Source organism: Pipistrellus hanaki (genome assembly GCF_964339955.1).
Source record: "Pipistrellus hanaki genome assembly, chromosome: 1".
Classification (NCBI taxonomy): Eukaryota; Metazoa; Chordata; class Mammalia; order Chiroptera; family Vespertilionidae; genus Pipistrellus; species Pipistrellus hanaki.
The window spans coordinates 91,732,152-91,752,996 of NC_140503.1; the positions used below are offsets into that span (position 1 = coordinate 91,732,152).

General features: G+C 36.2%; 1 protein-coding gene across 12 annotated transcripts in view; it reads left to right on the forward strand.

The window, feature by feature from the left end:
- The window catches only part of ZEB1 (zinc finger E-box binding homeobox 1), a 225,142-nt gene that overhangs the window by 163,681 nt on the left and 40,616 nt on the right, over positions 1-20,845 (forward strand). For all 12 annotated transcript variants that reach the window (XM_084875671.1, XM_084875669.1, XM_084875660.1 and 9 more), the window contains one exon: positions 17,973-18,032. In XM_084875671.1, coding sequence (XP_084731797.1) covers positions 17,973-18,032 — 60 coding nt within the window. The remainder of the gene's footprint in view (positions 1-17,972; positions 18,033-20,845) is intronic.

Genomic DNA, 20,845 nt, shown 5'->3' on the forward strand with positions numbered 1-20,845 from the left:
TTGTGGTTCCATATAAATTTTTGGAATATTTGTTCTTGTTCTGTGAGGCACGCCATTGGTATCTTACTAGGAATTGTATTGAATCTATAGGTTGCTTGGGGTAGTATGGACATTTTAATTATGTTAATTCTTCCTATCCATGAATACAGTATATGCTTCTACTTGTTTGTATCTTCTTCAACTTTTTTCTTCAGTGTCATAAGTTTCAAGGACAGCTTTTTTATATCCTTGATTAAATTCATATCTACTCATTTTATTTTTTCAAAGCAATTTTAAGTAGGATTGTTTTTCTTTTTCATAGTTCATTATTGGTATATAAAATGCAACTGGTTTCTGGATTCTTTTTGTATCCTACTTCTTTACTGACTTCCTTTATCAGTGCTCATAATTTTTGGTAGAATTTTAGAGTTCTCTATATACAGTGTTATGTCATCTGCAAATAATGACAGTTTACTTGTTCCTTACCTATTTGACTGCATTTTGTATCTTCTTATCTGATTGCTGTTGCTAGGGCTTCCAGTACTGTCTATAATAATAAAAGCATAATATGCTAATTAGACTGGACAGCCAATTGACATTCTGGACGACGTTGTGGATGACCATCTGGACAAAGCCAGGGCTGCGAGGGCTGAGCCCTTTGCGTTGATTTAATGCATCAGGCCTCTAGTGTTGAATAAGAGTGGTGAAAGCAGCCATCCCTGTCTTGTTCCTGATCTTAAGGGAAACACTTTCAGTTTTTGCCCATTAAATCTATGAGCTGTGGTTTGTCATATATGGCCTTTATTAAGTTGAAGTATGTTCCCTCTATTCCAATTTTGCTGAGAATTTTTATTGTAAATAGCTGCTGGATTTTATCACATGCCTTTTCTGTATCTATTGATATGTTCATGTGATTTTTATTCTATGGCCTTTTTATACACCAATAATGAACTAACAGAAAGAGATACATTTTAAATTAAAAATCATCACATTTACCATTGCAGCAGAAAATTAGGATGCCTAGGAATAAACTTCACTGAGAAGGTAAAAGACTTGTACTCAGAAAACAACAGGACATTGAAAAAAAGAGATAAAGACATAAACAAAAGGAAAAATATATTATGTTCATGGAGTAGTATAATCAACATAATTAAAATGTCCATACTACCCACAGCAATTTATAGATTCAATGAAATTCCCACTAAAATATCAACAAAATATATACTTCACAGACCATAGATTTCTGGGTTATTAATTTTGTATCCTCATACATTGCCGAATTCATTTATTAAGTCTAGTAGGTTTTTGATGGAGTCTTTAGTGTTTTCTGTGTACAAAGCATGTCATGATATTGACAGTTTTACTTTTTCTTTTCCAATTTGGATGCCTTTTATTTCTTATTCTTGTCTCATTGCTATGGCTTGCACTTCCAGTACTATGTTGAGCAAGAATGATGAAAGTGGGCATCCCTGTCTTGTTGCTGTTCTTAAGAGAAATGATCTTAGTTTTTGCCCATTGAGTATGGCTGTAGGTTTGTCATGTAAGGCTTTTATTATTTTGAGGTACGATCCCTTTATTCTCACTTTGCATAGAGTTTTTATCAAAAAAGTGTATTGGATTTTGTCAAATGCCTTTTCTGCATCAATTGATACAATTATGTGATTTTTGTCTTTCAGTCTGTTTATGTGATGTATCATGTTTATTGATTTGCAGCCTTGCATCCCTGGATTAAATTTGACTCGGTCATGTTGTGCGATCTTTCCAATGTAATGCTGGATCTGATTTGCAATAATTTTGTTGAGGATTTTAGCATCGATGTTAATCATGGATATTGGCCTGTTATTTTCTTTCTTTATAGTACCCTGTTTCCCCGAAAATAAGACAGTGTCTTATATTAATTTTTGCTCCCAAAAATGTTCTAGGTCTTATTTTCAGGGGATGTCTTATTTTTCCATGAAGAAGAATACAGTACACATTTATTATTAAATGAAAATAAAGCATATTTATTACCTGTATACGATACGGTAGTACGGTAGTTGTCAACACAAACCAGACAAACTGTGAATCCTACAGTATCAAGAATTTACTTATTTATTTAGTGACAATCATGTCATCATCTTCTGGAACATCATCATAACAATCCAATTCCTGAATTTCCTGGTGAATTTCTTGTGACTCCATTTCTTTCAGAATCAGTGGACCAAATCTCTCATGTTTAGCCTGGGGGGGCCTTATTTTGGGGGGGATGCCTTAGAGTTCACTCAGAAGGAAACCTGTAAGTAGGTCTTATTTTCGGAGGATGTCTTATTTTCGGGGAAACACGGGTATCTTTATCTGGTTTTCAGATGAGGGTAATACTGGTTTCATAAAAAGAGTTTAGATTCCTTTTCTAGAATTTTTTCCAATAATTTTGAGTAGTATATGTTTAGTTCTTTGAATGTTTGGTAAAACTCCCCTGTGAAGCTGTTTGGCCCAGGGCTTTTGTTTGCTGGAAGTTTTTTTTGTTGTTGTTGTTGTTTGTTTGATTTTTATTATTGTTTTTATTTTCTCCATAGTTATGGGCCTATTTAGATTTTTTATTCTTCCTGATTGTGTTTTGAAAGATTGTATTCATCTAGGAATATGTCATTTTATTTTAAGTTGTCCAGTTTGTTGGAATAGTGTTTATTGATTTTAGAGAGAAAGAAACATCAATGGAAGAAAGAAACATCAATTGGTTGCCTCCTCACTGTGCCTTGACTAGATCAAATCCATATCCTAAGTATGTGCCCTGACCTGGAATCAAACCTGCAACCTTTAGTGTACCAGACAACACTCTAACCAACTAAGTGACCTGGCCAGGGCTGTTTATGTTTCATTTTTATACTAGTAGCCCTGCGCACGAATCCGTTCACCAGTAGCTCTTTGTGGGGCCTGGCCGCTCTTTGCATGTGCGTTGCCCAGAGGCCCTCCGCAGCCGGGGTCGGGAAGCTCTGTGCCCACTGTCCAAAGGTCCACCAGGGTGGAACACTTGTCACCATGGCAATGAAATCAGGCCACTCATGCTTCTCATTCTCAGCGGCTGCCTCCTCAGGACTGGGGGACTCTGGTGGGGCTGAGGGGACTGGGTGCTGCCATCTTGTAGCTATGGGTGCCACCATCTTTGTGATGAAGTTATGGTTAATTTGAATATTACTCTTTTATTAGATAGGATTTTAAATTTAAAAGCCTCAAATTCCTTATATAGCCCTGTAGATTGTAAATATCTTCAGAGAAGTTGCCAAGTCCTGTATTCATTTTGAATTTTCTGTGTTCCCCAGCAAGGCTAAGTTCCAGTAATGGCTTTCAGATTTATAATGTCTGATAAAACTAGGACAGGAAAAATGAAACAATATTGAACACTTATTAGTTAGCCAGGAAATGGAAGTTATTCTCATTTTCCTCCTTGCTCTAAACTTATTTAACCACTTTATTGGCTTTCTGTTGCTGATGTAACAAATTACTACAACAGTTAATAGCTTAAACAACACATTTATTATCATACAGTCTCTGTAGTTCATAAGTTCTTCACAGATCTCACTAGGGCAAAAGTCTAAATGTTGACAGTGTCATTTCTTTCTGTATACTGTAGGAGAGGATCTATTTCCGATTTCACATTTTTTTAATTGTAGTACCAAGGACCCTACCTGCTACCCCTTTTTAGTCATACCTTTCTCCCACCACAAACCCTGGTACCATGATCTATTCTCTGTCACTATAGCTTGTCTTTTTCAGAATGTCAGATGAACAAAATCATATAATATGAAACATTTGCACTGCTTTCACACAGCATGTCTTTGAAATTTATTCAAGATGTTGCATCAGTTGTTTGACTTTTTATGGTTGAGTTTTATTCCATTTTATGGATACATCAATATACTTATCCATTTATCCACTGAAAGACATTTGGGGATATTTATGGAGATTATGATTAGAACTGCTATTAACATTTGTATATATGTGGGGGGGGTTTAAACATGGTTTTCATTTCTCTAGGGTAAGTACCTAGAAGTGGTAGTGTTGAGTAATGTGTTAAATGTATAATGTTTTAAGAAAATACAAAACTGTTTTCCAGAGTGGCTATACCATCCCACAAGTAATGTATGAAAGATCCACCTTTTCCACATTCTCACATTTAATTTTACCAGTTGTTTTTTACTTCAGCCATTCTAAAATGTATTTTTTATACTAGATGTTTTCACTTTCTTTTCCCTAATGACTGATAAGTTTGAACATTTTTTAATGAGTTTATTTGCTATCTGAATATCTTCTTCAGTGAAGTGTCTGTTCATGTCTTTTGTTCATATTCTAATCAGGTTATTTATTTTACTTTTGTTTTATTATTGTTTTCAGCATTCCTTATAGTTGTAGTAAATATTTTTCCCTGTTTTTAGTTTGCCTTTTCATTCTCTTATCATAGTTTTTCATGGAGAAAAACTTTTAGACTTTGATTAGGTCAATTTTACCAATTTTTTCTTTTATTTATTACACTTTTGGTGTCATGTTCAAGAACTTTTTACTTAACCCTAGATCACCAGAATTTTCTCCATTGTGTCCTTCTCTTTTTTGTTTAGATCTATGATCTATTTTGAGTTAATCTACACTAATAGAAGAGAAAAATGCTAATTGACTGTACCTTCGCTATTCCCACAGCCAATCAGAGAGAGTCACGCAAATTAACCCAACAAAGTTGGTGGTTAATTTGCATACACTGAGGGAGGGAGGAGTGAAGACTGAAGACAGCATGGAAGGAAGAGGGAGGGAAAGTGGAAAGCAAGATGGCTGCTGGAGGAAAAACACGGGTGGCGCATGTGGCCACAGCAGCAGCCGCAGCAATGGGAGAGCGGAGGTGGCGCCGCAAGCCCCTCCCGCCCCCGCCTGCCACAGCGGGAGGGCGGGGGGGGGGGGGGGGGGGGGGGGGGGGGGGGGGGGGCAAGTGGCAGTGGTGGGAGAGAAGCCTGCCAGAAGCCCTGTTCTTGCAGGAATCTTCCTGCAACAGGCCCTAGTTTTTTATAAAATAGAAGATTAAAGTGAGGTTCATTTTTTTTTTTAATGTGGATGTCGCATTGTTCCACACTGTTGAAAGGCTATCCCTTTCCCTATTGAATTGCCTTTGTACCTTTATTAGAAATCTGTGGGAGTATATTTCTGGACTCTGTTCTGTTTATCTGTGTGTCTATCCTTTTGCCGATATCATATATTATTACTGTAACTTAATAGTATTTCTTAAAATTAGGTGATATTCCTTCAACATTTTCTTTTTAAAAATTGTTTTGATGACTATTGCAGTTCCTTTACCTTTCCATGTGAATTTTAAAATAATCTTATCTATCTGAAAATCCTGCTGGGATTTTTATTTCAATTTTATTAAATCTATAGATCAAGTTGGAGTTATTTAACATCTTTATCATGTTTAGGAATTTTCCAGTTAATGAATGTGATTTATCTCTCTATTTAGATCTTCTTTGGGGTTTTTTGTGCTTATGAGAAAAACTTTTATTTTTTTCCAGTTTTATTGAGATATATTTGATATGTAATATTCTGTAAGTTTAATATATACAATGTGATTTAATGCATGTTTATAATATGAAATGATTATTATAGTAAGGTTAATTAACACATTCATTGCCTCACATAGTTACCATTTTTTGTGTGTAGTGAGAACATTTAAAACCTACTCTCTTAGAACTTCCAAGTAAACAATAAAGTATTGTTAACTACTGTACATGAGGTTCCCAGAATTTTTTCATCTTATAACTGGAAGTTTGTACCTTTTGATTGCCATTTTTCCCACACACACCCTCCAGCACCTGGCAACCAACAATCTATATTTTGTTTCTATGAGTTAAGTTTTTTAAGATTTTGTATATAAGGAGATGATATATTATTTATCTTTCCCTGTCTGACTTATTTTACCTAGTATAATGCCCTCAGGTTCATCCATATTATTGCAAATTGCAGGATTTGACCTGGTGCACGAAATTCATGCATGGGGGGGGGGGGGTCCCCCTCAGCCCAGCCTGCACCCTCTCCAATCCGGAACTCTTCTGGGGATGTCTCACTCCTGGTTTAGGCCCGATCCTGACAGTTGGACATCCCTCTCACAATCCTGGACTGCTGGCTCCTAATTGCTCACCTGCCTGCCTGGTTACCCCTAACTGACACCCCCACCAGCCTGATCGCCCCTCACTGCCTCTGCCTGCCAGACTGATCACCCCTAACTGCCCCGTCCCCGTCCCTCACCCCCACCCCGCTGTAGGCCTGGTCATTCCTAACTACCCGCCCCCTCCTGCCAGCCAGGTCACCCCTAACTGTCCCCTCCCTGCTGGCCTGGTTGCCCCCAATTGTCCCCCCTGCAAGCCCTAGTTACCCCTACTGCCCCCATGCCAGCCTAATTGCTTCCAACTGCCCCCCACTTGCCAGCCTGGTCACCCCCAACTGCACCCCCCTTGCCAGCCTGGTCACCCCCAATTGCCCCACCCCCACCAGCCTGATCATTTCTAACTCACCCCCCCCCCTGATGGCCTGGTCACCTCTTCCTGTCCCACCTGCTGGCCTGGTTGCCCCTAACTGCCCCCCTGTTGGCCTGGTTGCCCCTCACAGCCCCCCTACCCCCACCAGCCTGGTTGCCCCATGAAGCCTGCTGTTCAGTTGTTTGGTCATCCCTCACTAATCCCCCAGCCAGCCTGGTCATAGGCAGCCATGTTGTGAGGACATAAAGGTCAATATGCATATTACCTCTTATGGTATTATATTTTATATTATATATATAATTATATATTATATATATAATTTACTTTATCCATTTATCACTAACTAGAGGCCCAGTGCACAAATTCATGTATCAGTGGAGTCCCCTGGCCTAGCCTGTGGGATTGGGCCAAAACCACCTCTCCGACATCCCCCAAGGGGTCCCGGATTGGGAGAGGATACAAGCCAGGCTGAGGGAACCCACCAGCACAGTCAGGGCGGGGAGAGATGTAGGAGGTTGGCCAGTCAGGGAGGGACTGCGGGAGGGCTCCAGGTGTGCCCAGCCCATCTCACTCAGTCCCGATTGGCCAGATCCCAACAGCAAGCTAACCTACCAGTCAGAGTGTCTGTCCCCTGGTGGTCAGTGCACATCATAGCAACTGGTCAAACGGTCGACTGTCTGCCCCCTGGTGGTCAGTACACATCATAGTGAGAGGTTGAGTTGCCTTAGCATAACATTAGCATATACACTTTGATTGGTTGAACAGCCGATTGGACAACCAGACACTTAGCATATTAGGCTTTTATTATATAGGATGGACACTTTGGTTGTTTGTATGGCTTGGCTATTGTGAATAATGCCCCAATAAACATGGGAGTGCAGATATTTCATATAATTGTTTCTTTTCCTTCAGATATGTATCCAGAAGTATGATTGCTGGATCATATGGTATTGCTAATTTTTTATTTTTATTTTTTAATTACAGTTAACAATGTTGTATTAATTTTAGGTATACAATATAGTGATTAGACATTTATATCCATGCATCCATATTGATATAAATAATAAACATATACATGGGAAGAGGGGAAGAACTAACTAAAGTGATAGTTCTATTTTTAATTTTTTTAGGAACTTCCACACTGTTTTTCATAGTGGCTGCACCAATTTGCAATCTCACCAACAGTGCATGAGAGTTCCCTTTTCTCCACATCTTCACCAGCATTTGTAAGCTCTTGTCTTTTTAATAATAGCCATTCTGACAGATATGAGGTGATATTTCAATGTGGTTTTGATTTGCATTTTTCTAATAAATAATATTGAACACACCTTTTTATGTATGTGTGAGCCATCTGTATATCTTCTTTGGAAAAACGTCTATTCCTGTCCTTTACCCATTTTTAAATTGATTATTTGTTTTTCTTTCAAGTTATATGAATTCCTTATATATTTTAAATATTTACTCCTTTTCAGAGTGGTTACCAGACATTTTCTTTCATTCCATAGATTTCCTTTTTATTTTGTTGGTTGTTTCTTTTGCTGTGGAGAAGGTTTTTAGTTTATAGTCCATTTTTTATTTTTATTTTGTTGCCTGTGCATTTGTTCCCATAAATACACGCACAACAACGCTGAGACCAGTGTCAAGGTACTTTTTCCCATATTTTCTTCTAGGGTTTTTATTGTTTCATGCTATATTAAAATCTAGTCTATTTCAAGTTAATTTTTGTGAGTTGTGTGAGATAGGAGTCCAATTTTATTCTTTTGCATATGGATGTCTAGTTTTCCAACATCATTTATTAAAGAGACTATATTTTATCCCATTGAGAATTATTACTCCTCTGTCAAATACTAGTTGACCACTATATGTAGGAATTTACTTCTGGGCTCTCCTTCTTTTCCATTAGTCTATGTGTCTTTTTTTTAGGCCAGTAACATACTGTTTTGATTACTATAGCCATGTGGTATAGTTTTAAATCATAAAGTGTGATATATCCTGCATTGTTCTTACTTCTTAAGATTGCTTTGGTTGTTCAGGGTTTTTTTGCGATGCCATATAAATGTAAGGGTTTTCCTATTTCTGTAAAAAAATATACATCTGGGATTTTGATAGGGGTTGTATTGAATCTATAGATGGCTATGAGTAGTATAAACGTTTTAACAATATGAATTCTTCTATAAATTATGAACACAGGATATCTTTATATATATTTGTCTCTTCAGTTTCTTTCATCAGTGTCTTTTAGTTCTTAATGTACAAATCTTTAACTTCCTTGTTAAATTTATGTATTTTTTATTGTTGTTTTGTTTTGTTTTGATGCTATTATAAATGAGACTTTTATTTCTCTTTCAGGTAGTGTGTAAAAATGCAGCTTATTTTTGTATGTTGATTTTTTTTTTTATACCGCCATAGGTCCTTTTGTTCAATGCTTTGTTTTTCAAAACAAAGATAATAAACATGATTTGTGAGATTTACACCTATGTATTTGTTTTTTGGAAGGATAAACTGTTGGAAATATTTATTTTTAATTAATTTCCATTTTTTTATTTTTTGCATTTGTTCATTGTTGTTAAATAATAAGCAATATGACTAATTTTTGTGTGTTGACCTTGGATCCTGTGAATTTGGTAGTTCTAGGAATTTTTTTGTAGATTTCCTTGGAAATTTCATGTAGATAATCTTCTCAAATACAGACAGCTTGATTTATTTCTTTCTAATCTGTATATCTTATATTTTTATTGATTTATTACAAATTGTCAGGAATGGTAAAGGTGAAGATTTTTCCTTTTTTCCCATTTTAGAGGGTAAGTATTCAGTCTTTTACCCTTAAGAATAATGTTAGCTACAGATTTGTTTAGTTTCCCCTTATCAAACTAAATTTTGATTCCTAGTTTGCTGAGAGTTTTCATCCTGAACAGATACTGAAATTTCTTCAAATTTAAATTCTTTTTCCCTCACTTGATATGATCGTGTGTTTGTGCTTCTTTAACCTGTTAATACAGTAAAATGCATTTTCCAAATATTTAACCACCTTTAGATTCCCTAGTGAAAAGCTCCACTTCAGTCTTTTTTTTTTTTTCATATATTGCTGAAATTGACTTGGTAATGTAATATATTGTTGAAGATTTTTTAATCAATGTTCATGAGAGATATTGGTCTATAATTTTCTTTCTTTTTGTACTGTTGTTATATGTCTTTGGTATCAAGGTAATCCTGACCTCATAAAATGAATTGCAAAGTGTTCCTTTCCTTTTTTGTTTTATTGAAGATTGTTTAAATTTAGTGCTATTTCTTCTTTAAGTGTTTAGATCTGGGGTTTTGTTTTGTTTGGGTTCAAAGAAAGGTTTTAAACTATAAATTCAGTCTTTAAAATAGTTATAGGAATATTTAGGATAGCCATTTTATCTTTTTAAGTTTTAGTAGCTTCTAGTTTTGAGAAATTGATAGAAGTTTTCAAGTTTATGTGTGTAAAGATGTGAATCTTACAAGTCTGCTTTTAGGAAAATAGCTAATAATTACATAGCACTTACTATATGCCTGGTATAGTACCATGGACATACTCTATTACTTAATTTAATCCTCACAACCTATCCTAAGAGGTGCTATTATTAGTCCTCCTGATTTCTATTTTGTAAACTGATTATGTACTGACTCACAGGTTGCTTAGTGGGCATATAAAATGTTTCATTTTAAGTGTAAGTAGTTACAATGTATAATATCTGATACACTGAAAACATTGACTTTATTTTACATTCAATTTTTTTTCTTTTTAAATTTATTGGAATGGCATTGATTAATGAGATTACATAGGTTTCAAGTTATCATTTCTATGATACATGATCATTATAAAGGGTGGTAGTAAGGATATCAAATATATGATGATGGAAGACGAGTTGATGATGGGTGGTGGGCAAACTTACTATCAGTCATTTAATACCTACTATCAGTCATTTTTTTAAATATGAATAAACTTTTTTAAGAGTCAGAAGTGCATATTATAATGTTTAATATTTGAACTCATAGTAGGTCCAGAATTATTTTTAAATATCTGCTGGCTTTTTAGTATGGTATTACCTTTTCATTTCTAATATTAGTAAATTGTGGCATCACTCTTTTTTGTTAGTCTTACTGCAGATTTGTCAATTTTACTTATCTCTTCAAAGAATCAGCTTTTTTGTTTCATTTTTTACTCTTTTGTTTGTAATTTTGTTTTTTGCTCTTTATTACTTCCTTCTCTTTGTGCTGGGTTCCTTTTGCTCTTCTTTAAAAATATATATTTATATTGATTTCAGAGAGGAAGGGAGAGGGAGAGAGAAATAGAAACATCAATGATAAGAGAGAATCATTGAGCAGTTGCCTCCTGCGGGCCCTCATACAGGGGATTGAGCCCTTAACTGTAATCAATCCAGGACCCTTCAGTCTGCAGGCTCTATCCACCAAGACAAACTGGCTAGGGCTGTTTTGCTCTTTTTTATGTTTTAACAAAGATATGAGAATTTTGTTTTGAGACTTTCTTTTATACCATAAGTATAAGGGTAATATGCTAATTAGACCAGGTGGCTGGACATCCAACTTCCTTCTGGACAGTTAGGGGGTGACTAAGATGGCAGAGGCACAGTTTAGGGCAACCAGGCCAACAGGGGGTCAGTTGATGGGCCACCAGGTTGGCAGGGGGCAGTTAGGGGATGATCAGGCAGGCATGCAGGTGAACAGTTAGGAGCCAGTGGTCCCGGATTGTGAGAAGGATCCCTGATTGGAGAGGGTGCAGGCCAGGCTTAGGGACAAACCTCACCCCCAAGCACGAATTTCTTGCACCAGGCCTCTAGTCCTATGTAATAAAACTCTAATATGCAAACCCACCAAATGGTGGAACAACCAGTTGCTATGATGTACACTGACCATGAGGGAGCAGACTAATGCAGAAGCTGCCCTCTGGTGGTCAGTGCACTCCCACAGGGGGAATGCCACTCAGCCAGAAGCCCGGCTCACCGCTGGCTGGCGGAGGGAGCCTCTCCTGCCTCTGTGGCAGTGATAAAGAACAGCGAGCCACGTGGTAAGGAGCAGCGAACAGGCAGGCAGTAAGGAGCGAGGGATCCTGAACTGCAAGAGGGATCCTGGACTGTGAGAGGGATACCAGACTGCAAGAGGATGTAGGCCAAGCTGAGGGACCTCCTCCCCCAGGGCATGCATTTCATGCACCGGGCGTCTATTTTAATACTATAAATTACCCTTTAAGCACTACTTTGGTACCTATTTTAAATTTTTATCTGTTGTTTTTCATTTTCCCTTTGACCCAGGGGTTCTTTAAAAGTATATAATTTCCATAGTGGAGATTTTTTCTTACCTTTATGCTATTGATATCTACTTTAAATAAATTATAGTGAGAGAATATACTTTATATGATATCATTATTTTAAAGTTTTTAAGTTGTCATTAATGTGTATTGATGTCTCCAGTTATAATCATGGGTTTGCCTTTAAACTCTGATCTGTCAGTTATGTATTTTGAAGCTCTGTTACCGGATCCATTCCTACTTAAGATTATGTCTTCTTTGTGAATTAGCTTTTATCAGTATGTAATGTTTCTCTGTATTTTAGATAATTTTCTTAGCTCCAAAATCTACTTTCATATTAAAACTGAGAGGTGATTGGAGCCAGCAGCCATGGCTCATATCCACTGAAGGCACTGAGCGATTGAGAACATTGTCGGCAGTGGGTGCAAGTGGTGGCTGTCGGCCCTGATCGCCCCTCAGGAGCAGGGCAAGGTGGAGAAGCCCTGATGGACGAACAGGGCCTGCAGCCACCACTCACACCCTCTGATAGAGCTAAGCAATCGGGGCTGACACCAGGCAGGTGCGAGTGCCAGGCAGGACCGTGGTGTGTGGGAGCGAAGAATAGTCAGTAACCACCAGAGGCTTGCCCCAATGAAAGTGACAAGCAACCTACCTTGGTCTGGTACCTCCGCTCACCTGCTCCACCATCTCGCTGCAGCCAAGACCCACCATGTTCCACATATGCCCCATGGTGGTCAGCAGGCATCAGAGTGACCAGTTGTTTGGTTGTCCAGTTGTTCCGCCTTAAGTCTATTTGCATATTAGTCTTTTATTGTATAGGATAATTGCCCTCTCTGTATTTCAATGAGTGTTTCATTGGTATATTTTTTACATTCTTTTACTTTTAACCTGCCCATATTATTAGATATTAAATAACTCTAGATGGAGCTTGGTTTTTTAAAATCTACTCTAAAATCTCTGTACTTAATTGGATTTTTAGACTATTTACATTTAATATAACTTTTGGTGTTTGGATTTAGATTTACCATTATATAGTATTTGGTTTCTGTTTGTCCTCTTTGCTTTGTTGTTCTTCTGTTTTTCCTTTCTTGTCCTATTTTGGATCATTTGAATATATTTTAGTATTCTATTTTTATTTTACTTTATCCCTTTATATAATTTTTTAGTAGTTTCTCTAAGGATTAGAATGTGCATACTTACTTAAATTTTCATTCTACTTAGAACTAATATTGTACCACTCCAGGTGAAATATAGAAACCTATATGAGTCCCATTACCCTCCCTCCTTTATGTTGCACTTGTCACATGAACTATATAATTTCTCTTGTTCTCTTGCAGTCCTGAAATTTCAAGTTTCCCACTAATATAATTTTCCCTCTTTCTCTTCCATAAGCACCCAACCAGGGAATCAAACCCTTAAGCTAGGTATATGCTATGACTGGGAATCAAACCCACAAATTTATAGAACGATGCTAAAGCCAACTGAGCCATCCAGCCAGGACTATTTTGTTTGTTAGTTTACACTATTACAGATGTCCTCACTTACCCCCTCTTTGTCCATCTTCATCTAGCCCTCTTCCCCTCTTCCCTCAGGCCAATAACCATAATGTTGTTTGTGTCTGCTATCTTTTTGAATCATTGTCCCTTCATAGTTATGTATTATGTTCTCTGGCTCTTTTCAGGATTTTTTTTAACTTTAGTTTTTAGAGTTTGATTGATAGTTTCAGCCTGGAATTTGGAGGCTTTATCCTGCTTGAGATTCAATTTACTTCTTGAATATATTGATTTGCATCTTTTATTAAATTTTGGAAATTTTTAAGTATTTTTAAGGTTTTTGTATCATATTTCTATAATAGAGACAATAGGGAGGGAAGAGCAGAGAGCAGGGTCAAAGAAGACACAAAATGAGAAAAATGTGAACTGATCTTTAAAGAACTAAATGAGTAGAAGTTATTCAGATGGAAAGGGTAATGGATCTTAAACAGAAAGAACAACTTGAGTAAAGGCAGGTACAAATATGTATTGTGTGTGTTGATGTGTGTTGTACAGGAAGAGATGAAAGCAGGAAAAGAAAATCTGATTCAGTTAGCCACCTTGCCTTATTAGAGACTTGTGGCCCTGCGCACACCTCAGCTGGCCATCCCAGCCACATAGCTCTCTACCCTGCCCTCCTGTAGATCTGTTGTTATCTGTCACAGCGTAATGACCATTTGCATATTACCTCTTTATTATATAGGATTGCTGTAAAATATTCCCACAAACACATGGTTAGAAATGGTTATAAACACATTAGTATGAATTTCAAAAATGCAAGTTTTAGAATTTAGTACATGGGCTGTACTAAGTAATCAGTCTTGTATTTTGGGCAGAGCTATTCTGCCATTGGATTCTTTTGGATTTTTAACTAAAATTAATTGCATTTGACATCTTTGTTTTTACTTGCTAGAACTTCCATATTAATGCAAAATGAACAAGTGATTGCCTCTTTTAACTTAAATTTGTGATATTTTCTCTTTTTAAATTAAACTTTTACTTTTGATATAATTATAGATTCACAAACAATCAAAAGTAGTTTTAGATTCACATATAATGCAGAACAGCCTCTGTTCCAGAATATCTTTGTGCTAGTCATGGATGGAACAGGAAAGAGCCTGTTCCTGGATAGCACTCAGCAGAGAAAAGTATGTCCACATTACAGGCGAGCTTTAGGGTCTTTCTGTTTTCATTAGTCAACATGTTTTTAGTTGTTGAACCAAAATTCTAGCCCCCAAAATAAGGGAAAGAATGGAGACTTCCAGTTTTTAAATTGTGGTAAATAAGTCAGGGACCAGATTCTGAACTATATTAAATGCTCATCTAAGGAAGGAGCCTAGATTATTATATTCTAAGGAGTAATGAAGGAATGAAAAAGTGAATAAATAATTGTATTGCAGACAGTGTTTAAGTGACTATAACTATAAGTTAAAAAAATAGTAATTTCCAAAATATTATTTTAACCCTTACTATCATTGTTAACTTCCACTTAACAGGCAACTCTGATGATTTTTATTTTTATTTAAGGAAAAATAGAGGGCATAGATATATAATAATTAATATATTACTATATATAATTACCCAAAAGCATACTATTTATTATTTTCATTTCAGTAGATGCTTTGGAAAGAAGAAATAGGGTATTAGAGATTTTCAGACACTTAGCAAACTCTGGTACTTATCTAACAGTAATGGAAATACTTTACAAGTGATTTTTATATTGTCATTTTGCTTATGGCAAGTATAAAGTGAGAATTCTTCAGCATAAGTTAATATCATTATTATATACTTTATATAGTGTTTCTTTAATGCTGATCTAAAGAGGCTTGCACATGTTTTAACTTTTTTATAGTGATCATCTTTAAGTACTAATATGCCAAAGTGATGGGTTCGATCCCCAGTCAGGGCAATACAAGAATCAACCAATGAATGCTTAAATAATTGGAACAACAAATTGCTGTCTTCCTCCTCCCTCCCTCTCTCTCTAAAATTCAATAAAATATTTTTTAAGTTAATGAGTAAATCTGAATAAATCCATCTGATAATCCAAGGCACTTAAATAAATGCATGCTTTTATGTGAGCAAAGATTTTACTTGATTAGTGTTCTGTTTCTCCATTCAATTATCAAACTTAGGGAAAATCTAAATAAAGGTTTTTGATTGACATATTCAGTGGGATTTGATTGGGGAACTGATAACTGCATAATGTTTCAGTATGTCTTTATAAGTATTCTGATAATAATTATGATATTTTTTTAAAAAAGCAGTTTTTAACTTCTTCATGTCTTTCTTATCTATATATGTTCTTAATAAATCTTAATAAATAAAATGTACCTGAATATGTAAAGTATACTTTTTACTTGCCCAAATAATCCATATATTGACTCTCTCTGATCTTATTCTGTGTAAAAGACTAGAATCAGACTACTTGGTTTGTTTAGGTAGCACTAACCAAATAAACATAGGTATAGGTGACAGAGGAGGATAAAAGGCACCTAGAAATGTTTATCAGTACCCTTGTTATTATTTACTACTATTTGTCCTTAGTTAGAATAATGAATAGAATGGGGGTGGGGAGGAAGTATAGTACCTTGCGTCTTAACTCTGGGCAGAATGAAATTTGGGCCCAACTTCTAGTTGTGTAGTACTCTAGTTAGACAAGCAATGGTATAGTAAAAAGAAGTTTTGCAGCCATTCAGACTTTCATTTAAATTCTACTTCTGTCATCTAAAACTTCATGTCCTTGAGAAAGTTATTTAACCTCCTTGAGACTTAAGTTTTTTTGTTTGTTTGTTTGTTTGTTTTTAAGTTATAAAGTAGGTAGTTATGAAAGTTAAAGGAAATAAGTTTATAGAGAATCTGTGCAGTGCCTAAGACATAGAAATCTGTGCTTTGGGGAAGAAATGGTTAGTGGAGCCCCTCTACTAAAAAAATATTAATATCCACCCTGACCAGTTTGGCTTAGTGGATAGAGCATCAGCTTATAGATTGAAGGATCTAGGTTCAATTCCGATCAAGGGTACATACCTCAGTTGCAGGCTCAATTCACAGCCCTAGGTTTGGGTGTGTGTGGAGGCAACCAATTGATATGTCTTTAGCACATCAATGTTTCTCTCTCTGTCTCTCCCCCACTCTTCCACTCCCTCTAAAGAATCAATGTAAAAATATCCTGGGGTGAGAATTAACAACAACAAATAATACTAATACCCCACTGTGCTTATAATTCTAATATATTTATAATTTCATAATTATATATAAATCTTCACTGATTTTGCTTTTCTAAATTTTTTGTGTGAGTTTGGTAAAACATCTGCTTAATTTTTTCTAAAGCTTTACTTTTTCTATAAGCTTTATCCCCCCCCCCCCCAATTTTTCCCCAGATATTTCTTTTTTTTGAGGAAATGACTTAATAATTTGGAATTTATTTTTGAATTCCCTCCCCCTTCATCTTCCCCTCCCCACTAGCAGCCCATCCCCAGACCTTCACTGCACTATTGTCTGTGTCCATGGGTTATGCATATATGCATATAAATTCTTTGATTTATCTCCCCTGCCCTTCCCTCTGAGAATCATCAGTCTGTTGCATGCTTCATGTCTCTTGATGTATTTTTTTTTTTGGTCAGTTTCTTTTGTTCATTAGATTTCAAATATATGTGAGATCATGTGATATTTATCTTTCTCTGACCAGCTTATTTTGCTTAGCATAATACCTCCTAGGGTCTGTCTCTCTATGCTATCTAAAAGGTTAGAGGGATTATATTCCAAAATATATAAAGTACTCATACAATTCAACAAAAGAAAGACAAACAATCCAATTAAAAAATAGGCAGAGAATCTAAATATACACTTCTCCAAAGAGGAAATACAAATGAATTAAGAGACATGAAAAAATGCTCATTGTCACTAATAATCATCAGATAGATACAAATTAAAACAAGTGAATTTTCTGGAATGGCTACCATCAATAAATCAACAAACAAGTGCTGGTGAGGATGTAGAGCACATGTGTCAAACACAAGGCTCGCGGGCCAAATCCAGCCCGCCAGGCCTTGCAATGTGGCCCGCACCGCGCTGTCATCACTGCACTCCGCTGTCAGTTTATGACATTGTCAGTTTATGACTGTTCAGTAAACGATTCGGCCCGCAATTTAGGCTGGATTTTAGATTTTGGCCCCTTCTCTGATTGAGTTCGACACCCCTAATGTAGAGAAAAAGAAATCCTAGTCCCCTGCTGGTGGAAGGGCAGACTGCTTACAACCACTATGAAAAACAGTGTGTAGTTTCCTCAAAAAATTAAAAATGGAACTGCCATTTGACCAAGCATCTCACTTCTAGGAATATATCCTAAGAAGCCTGAAACACCAATCAAAGAAAATACACACACCTATGTTCATAGCGGCATTATTTACAATAGCTGAGATCTAGAAACAGCCCGAGTGCCCATCAGTAGGTGAGTTGATAAAAACACTATGGTACACTTACACAATGAAACTATGCATCTGTAAAAAAGAAAAGAAAAATCTCTTAAAAGCTTTACTTTTCAAGAACAAATTACTATATTTATAAAAGGAAAAATCCAAATTTAAACATAATCTATGAATTTTCTTTTTAGATTCCTATAAGTTAAAGTGTTTGTGGCATGTTGGTGTATTTTAATCTTTTGCTCTTTGATTTCTGCAGGAAAGGAAGGACAAGAAATCCTGGGGCCTGAAGCTCAGGCAGATGAAGCAGGATGCACAGGTACTGCCTTGCTGGTTCCTTTCATACTCTAGTCTTTGAACAAGGTCTTTTGTGTCACTGGTTTTTGCATTTGTGAGTCCTGAATTTAGTCTTTTTCCTTCTCTTTTATCTTGCCCTCATTACATGTTTAAGTACCTAGGTATATAGGGCACCATATAAAAAGATAAACGTTTGTATTCTTTAAATACAGTTGTCAACTTACAGATTCATAGAATAGAGCAGATTTTCTATATGAATGTCAAGTAATCTACAGATAATAAAAAAAAATAAGTGTTTGAAAGATTATTTAAACTTCTGTCAGATTTTTTAACAAGGTTATAGAAATGCATATCTAACTATTCTGAGTTTCATTATTAGTTACCAGAATCTGCATTGAATTGACCATAAGCCTGAAACCAGAAGAGGACAAAATAAGCAAATATCATGGGTTAGCTGTAGACCAGATGATAATCATTAATATTGATGAGTTGAATGAACATGTCACAGCAAACAAGAGAATCACAAATTTTTCTTGTGATTTCTGTTAGTGAAAAAGGTCAAAATGAAGTTAAATTATATACTTCCAGCTGACTAAAGTACATATTCCTGAGCCTTAAGGCTATTCTTCTATAATGAATTCAAATCATATTTAAGTAGCAAAAGAGTACGTAAGTATAAAATTTAAATCCAGACCTTATATATAATAATTCCAGGCACTTAAATTTTGTCATGTAAGTCAGTTAGAACTCTTAGAATGTAAATTTCAAAAATGAATTCCAAATTATTAAGTCATTTTCTCAAAATAATATATTTAATAGTAGTATAATTGTATTTTGTATATTGAATCATAAATATTTCTGTCATCTAGTTTTAATCTTTCTTTCTTACTTTCCTTGATTTGATATATATATAGCTTTTTTCTTCTTTGCAGTACATTTTAGAACTATTCCATATATATTTGTAAATTACCCTTAATTATGGAAGATGGGTATGTTTCATAGTAATGTGTCAAAACAGATTGCCTTCTATAATATAAGCATTAGCACTTCCATATTTGTCAGTCAGTTCTATGAAACACATAGTAAATCTTGTGCTATTATTAAAGGTGCATTCCCAATTAAGTAATAATGAAATATTTGATAATTTATGGTTCCTGTAGCCTAAGAGCTGATAATCTGCCTTTAACTTGGTTGTGTTTAACATGCATAAGTAAGGTATTTAAGTATGCTTGTTATCAAATATTTGTCATGCTAACTTATACATTATATTAACATATTTAGTTTGGATGTTTTTTATTAATAAAACTAGAGGCCTGGAACACGAAATTCGTATATGGGGGGACAGGGCGGGATGTGTGTCTCTCAGCCCAGCCTGCACCTCTCCAATCTGGGACCCCTTGAGGGATGTCCAACTGTCCATTTAGGACATCCCTCTCACAATCCAGGACTGCAGGTTCTGAACTACTCGCCTGCCAGCCTGCCTGATTGCACCTAACCACTTCTGCTTGCCAGCCTGATCACTACCTAACCACTCTCCTGCCAGCCTGATCAACACCTAATTGCTCTCCTTCTGGCCTGATTGCCCCTAACTGCCTTCCCCTTCAGCCCTGGTCCCTGCAAAGTGCCCTCCCCTGCAGGCCTGGTCCCCCCACAACAGCCCTCCCCTACAGTCCTGGTCACCCCCAACTGCCCTCCCCTGCAGACCTGGTCACCCCTAACTGCCCTCCCCTGTAGGCCTGGTCCCTCCCAACTGCCCTTCCCTGCTGGCCTGATAGCCCACAACTGCCTCCCCTGCTGGCCATCTTGTGGTGGCCATCTTTGGCCACATGGGGTTGGCCATCTTGTGTGTTGAAGTGATGGTCATTTTGCATATTACCTCTTTATTATATAGGATAGTGTTAATGAATGCAAAAAAAAACTTGTTGTGTATTACTTTTTTACCTAATTTAACTTTGATGACTTGTATTAGCAAAGTTACAGAAGATTTTGTCCTTTTAAGCAAAATACTATAAAAAAAGACACTTATAGTTGGAAGATTACAGAATTTTACCTTACAATTTGCTCTTCACTTCAAAAATTAAATTCATTCTTTCAGTTTGAAGTACTGAGTATATAATTTCCCTCCCCACCCTCCCAAAAAAATATCACATTTGGAAGGTAGAGTAACCTTTCAATTGCTCCTGAAAGGTACAACCTTTCCCACCCACATGAAGATGATCCCTGCTACATTATTTCCCTACAATATGGAGAATTAGGAGTGAGCAAACATTTAATGAAGCCTTGATATGTACTGTTTTAGGAAAGAAGGATAGAAATAGATGTTTGAGACATTTTTGAGCAGTTCAACATTAAAATTATGTGTTGCCTTTGCTTTTGCTACTTCCTTGACTTCTGGGGAATAATGTACTAACAAAGGAAATAAAAACATCATAAAGAGGTTCCATCATTAGGTCAGACCTTTGTCAGATCCTTTCTATAGTTGACTTCTTTTTTCAATTCATGAAGTTAAGAGAACTATAGTTTCAGTTTAGTATTCAGAGAGTAAAAAGAGAGAAGGAAGGTTAGAAGGATAGTAGAGGGTAAAGTGGAAGATTTGACTTTCGGTAGCAATAAACATACAATGTACTATACAGCTGTTGAATCATAGAATTGTGTACTTGAAACTTATATAATTTTATTAACCAATATCACCCCAATAAAGTTAATTTAAAATAGAAAAGAAAAAATTCACTCAAAATATCCTTTGTCCCTGCTAAGCATCCCTTTTGTGTTTATATAGTTAACTAGAGGCCTGCTGCATGAAATTCGTGCATGGGTGGGGCCTTGTGTCCCTCA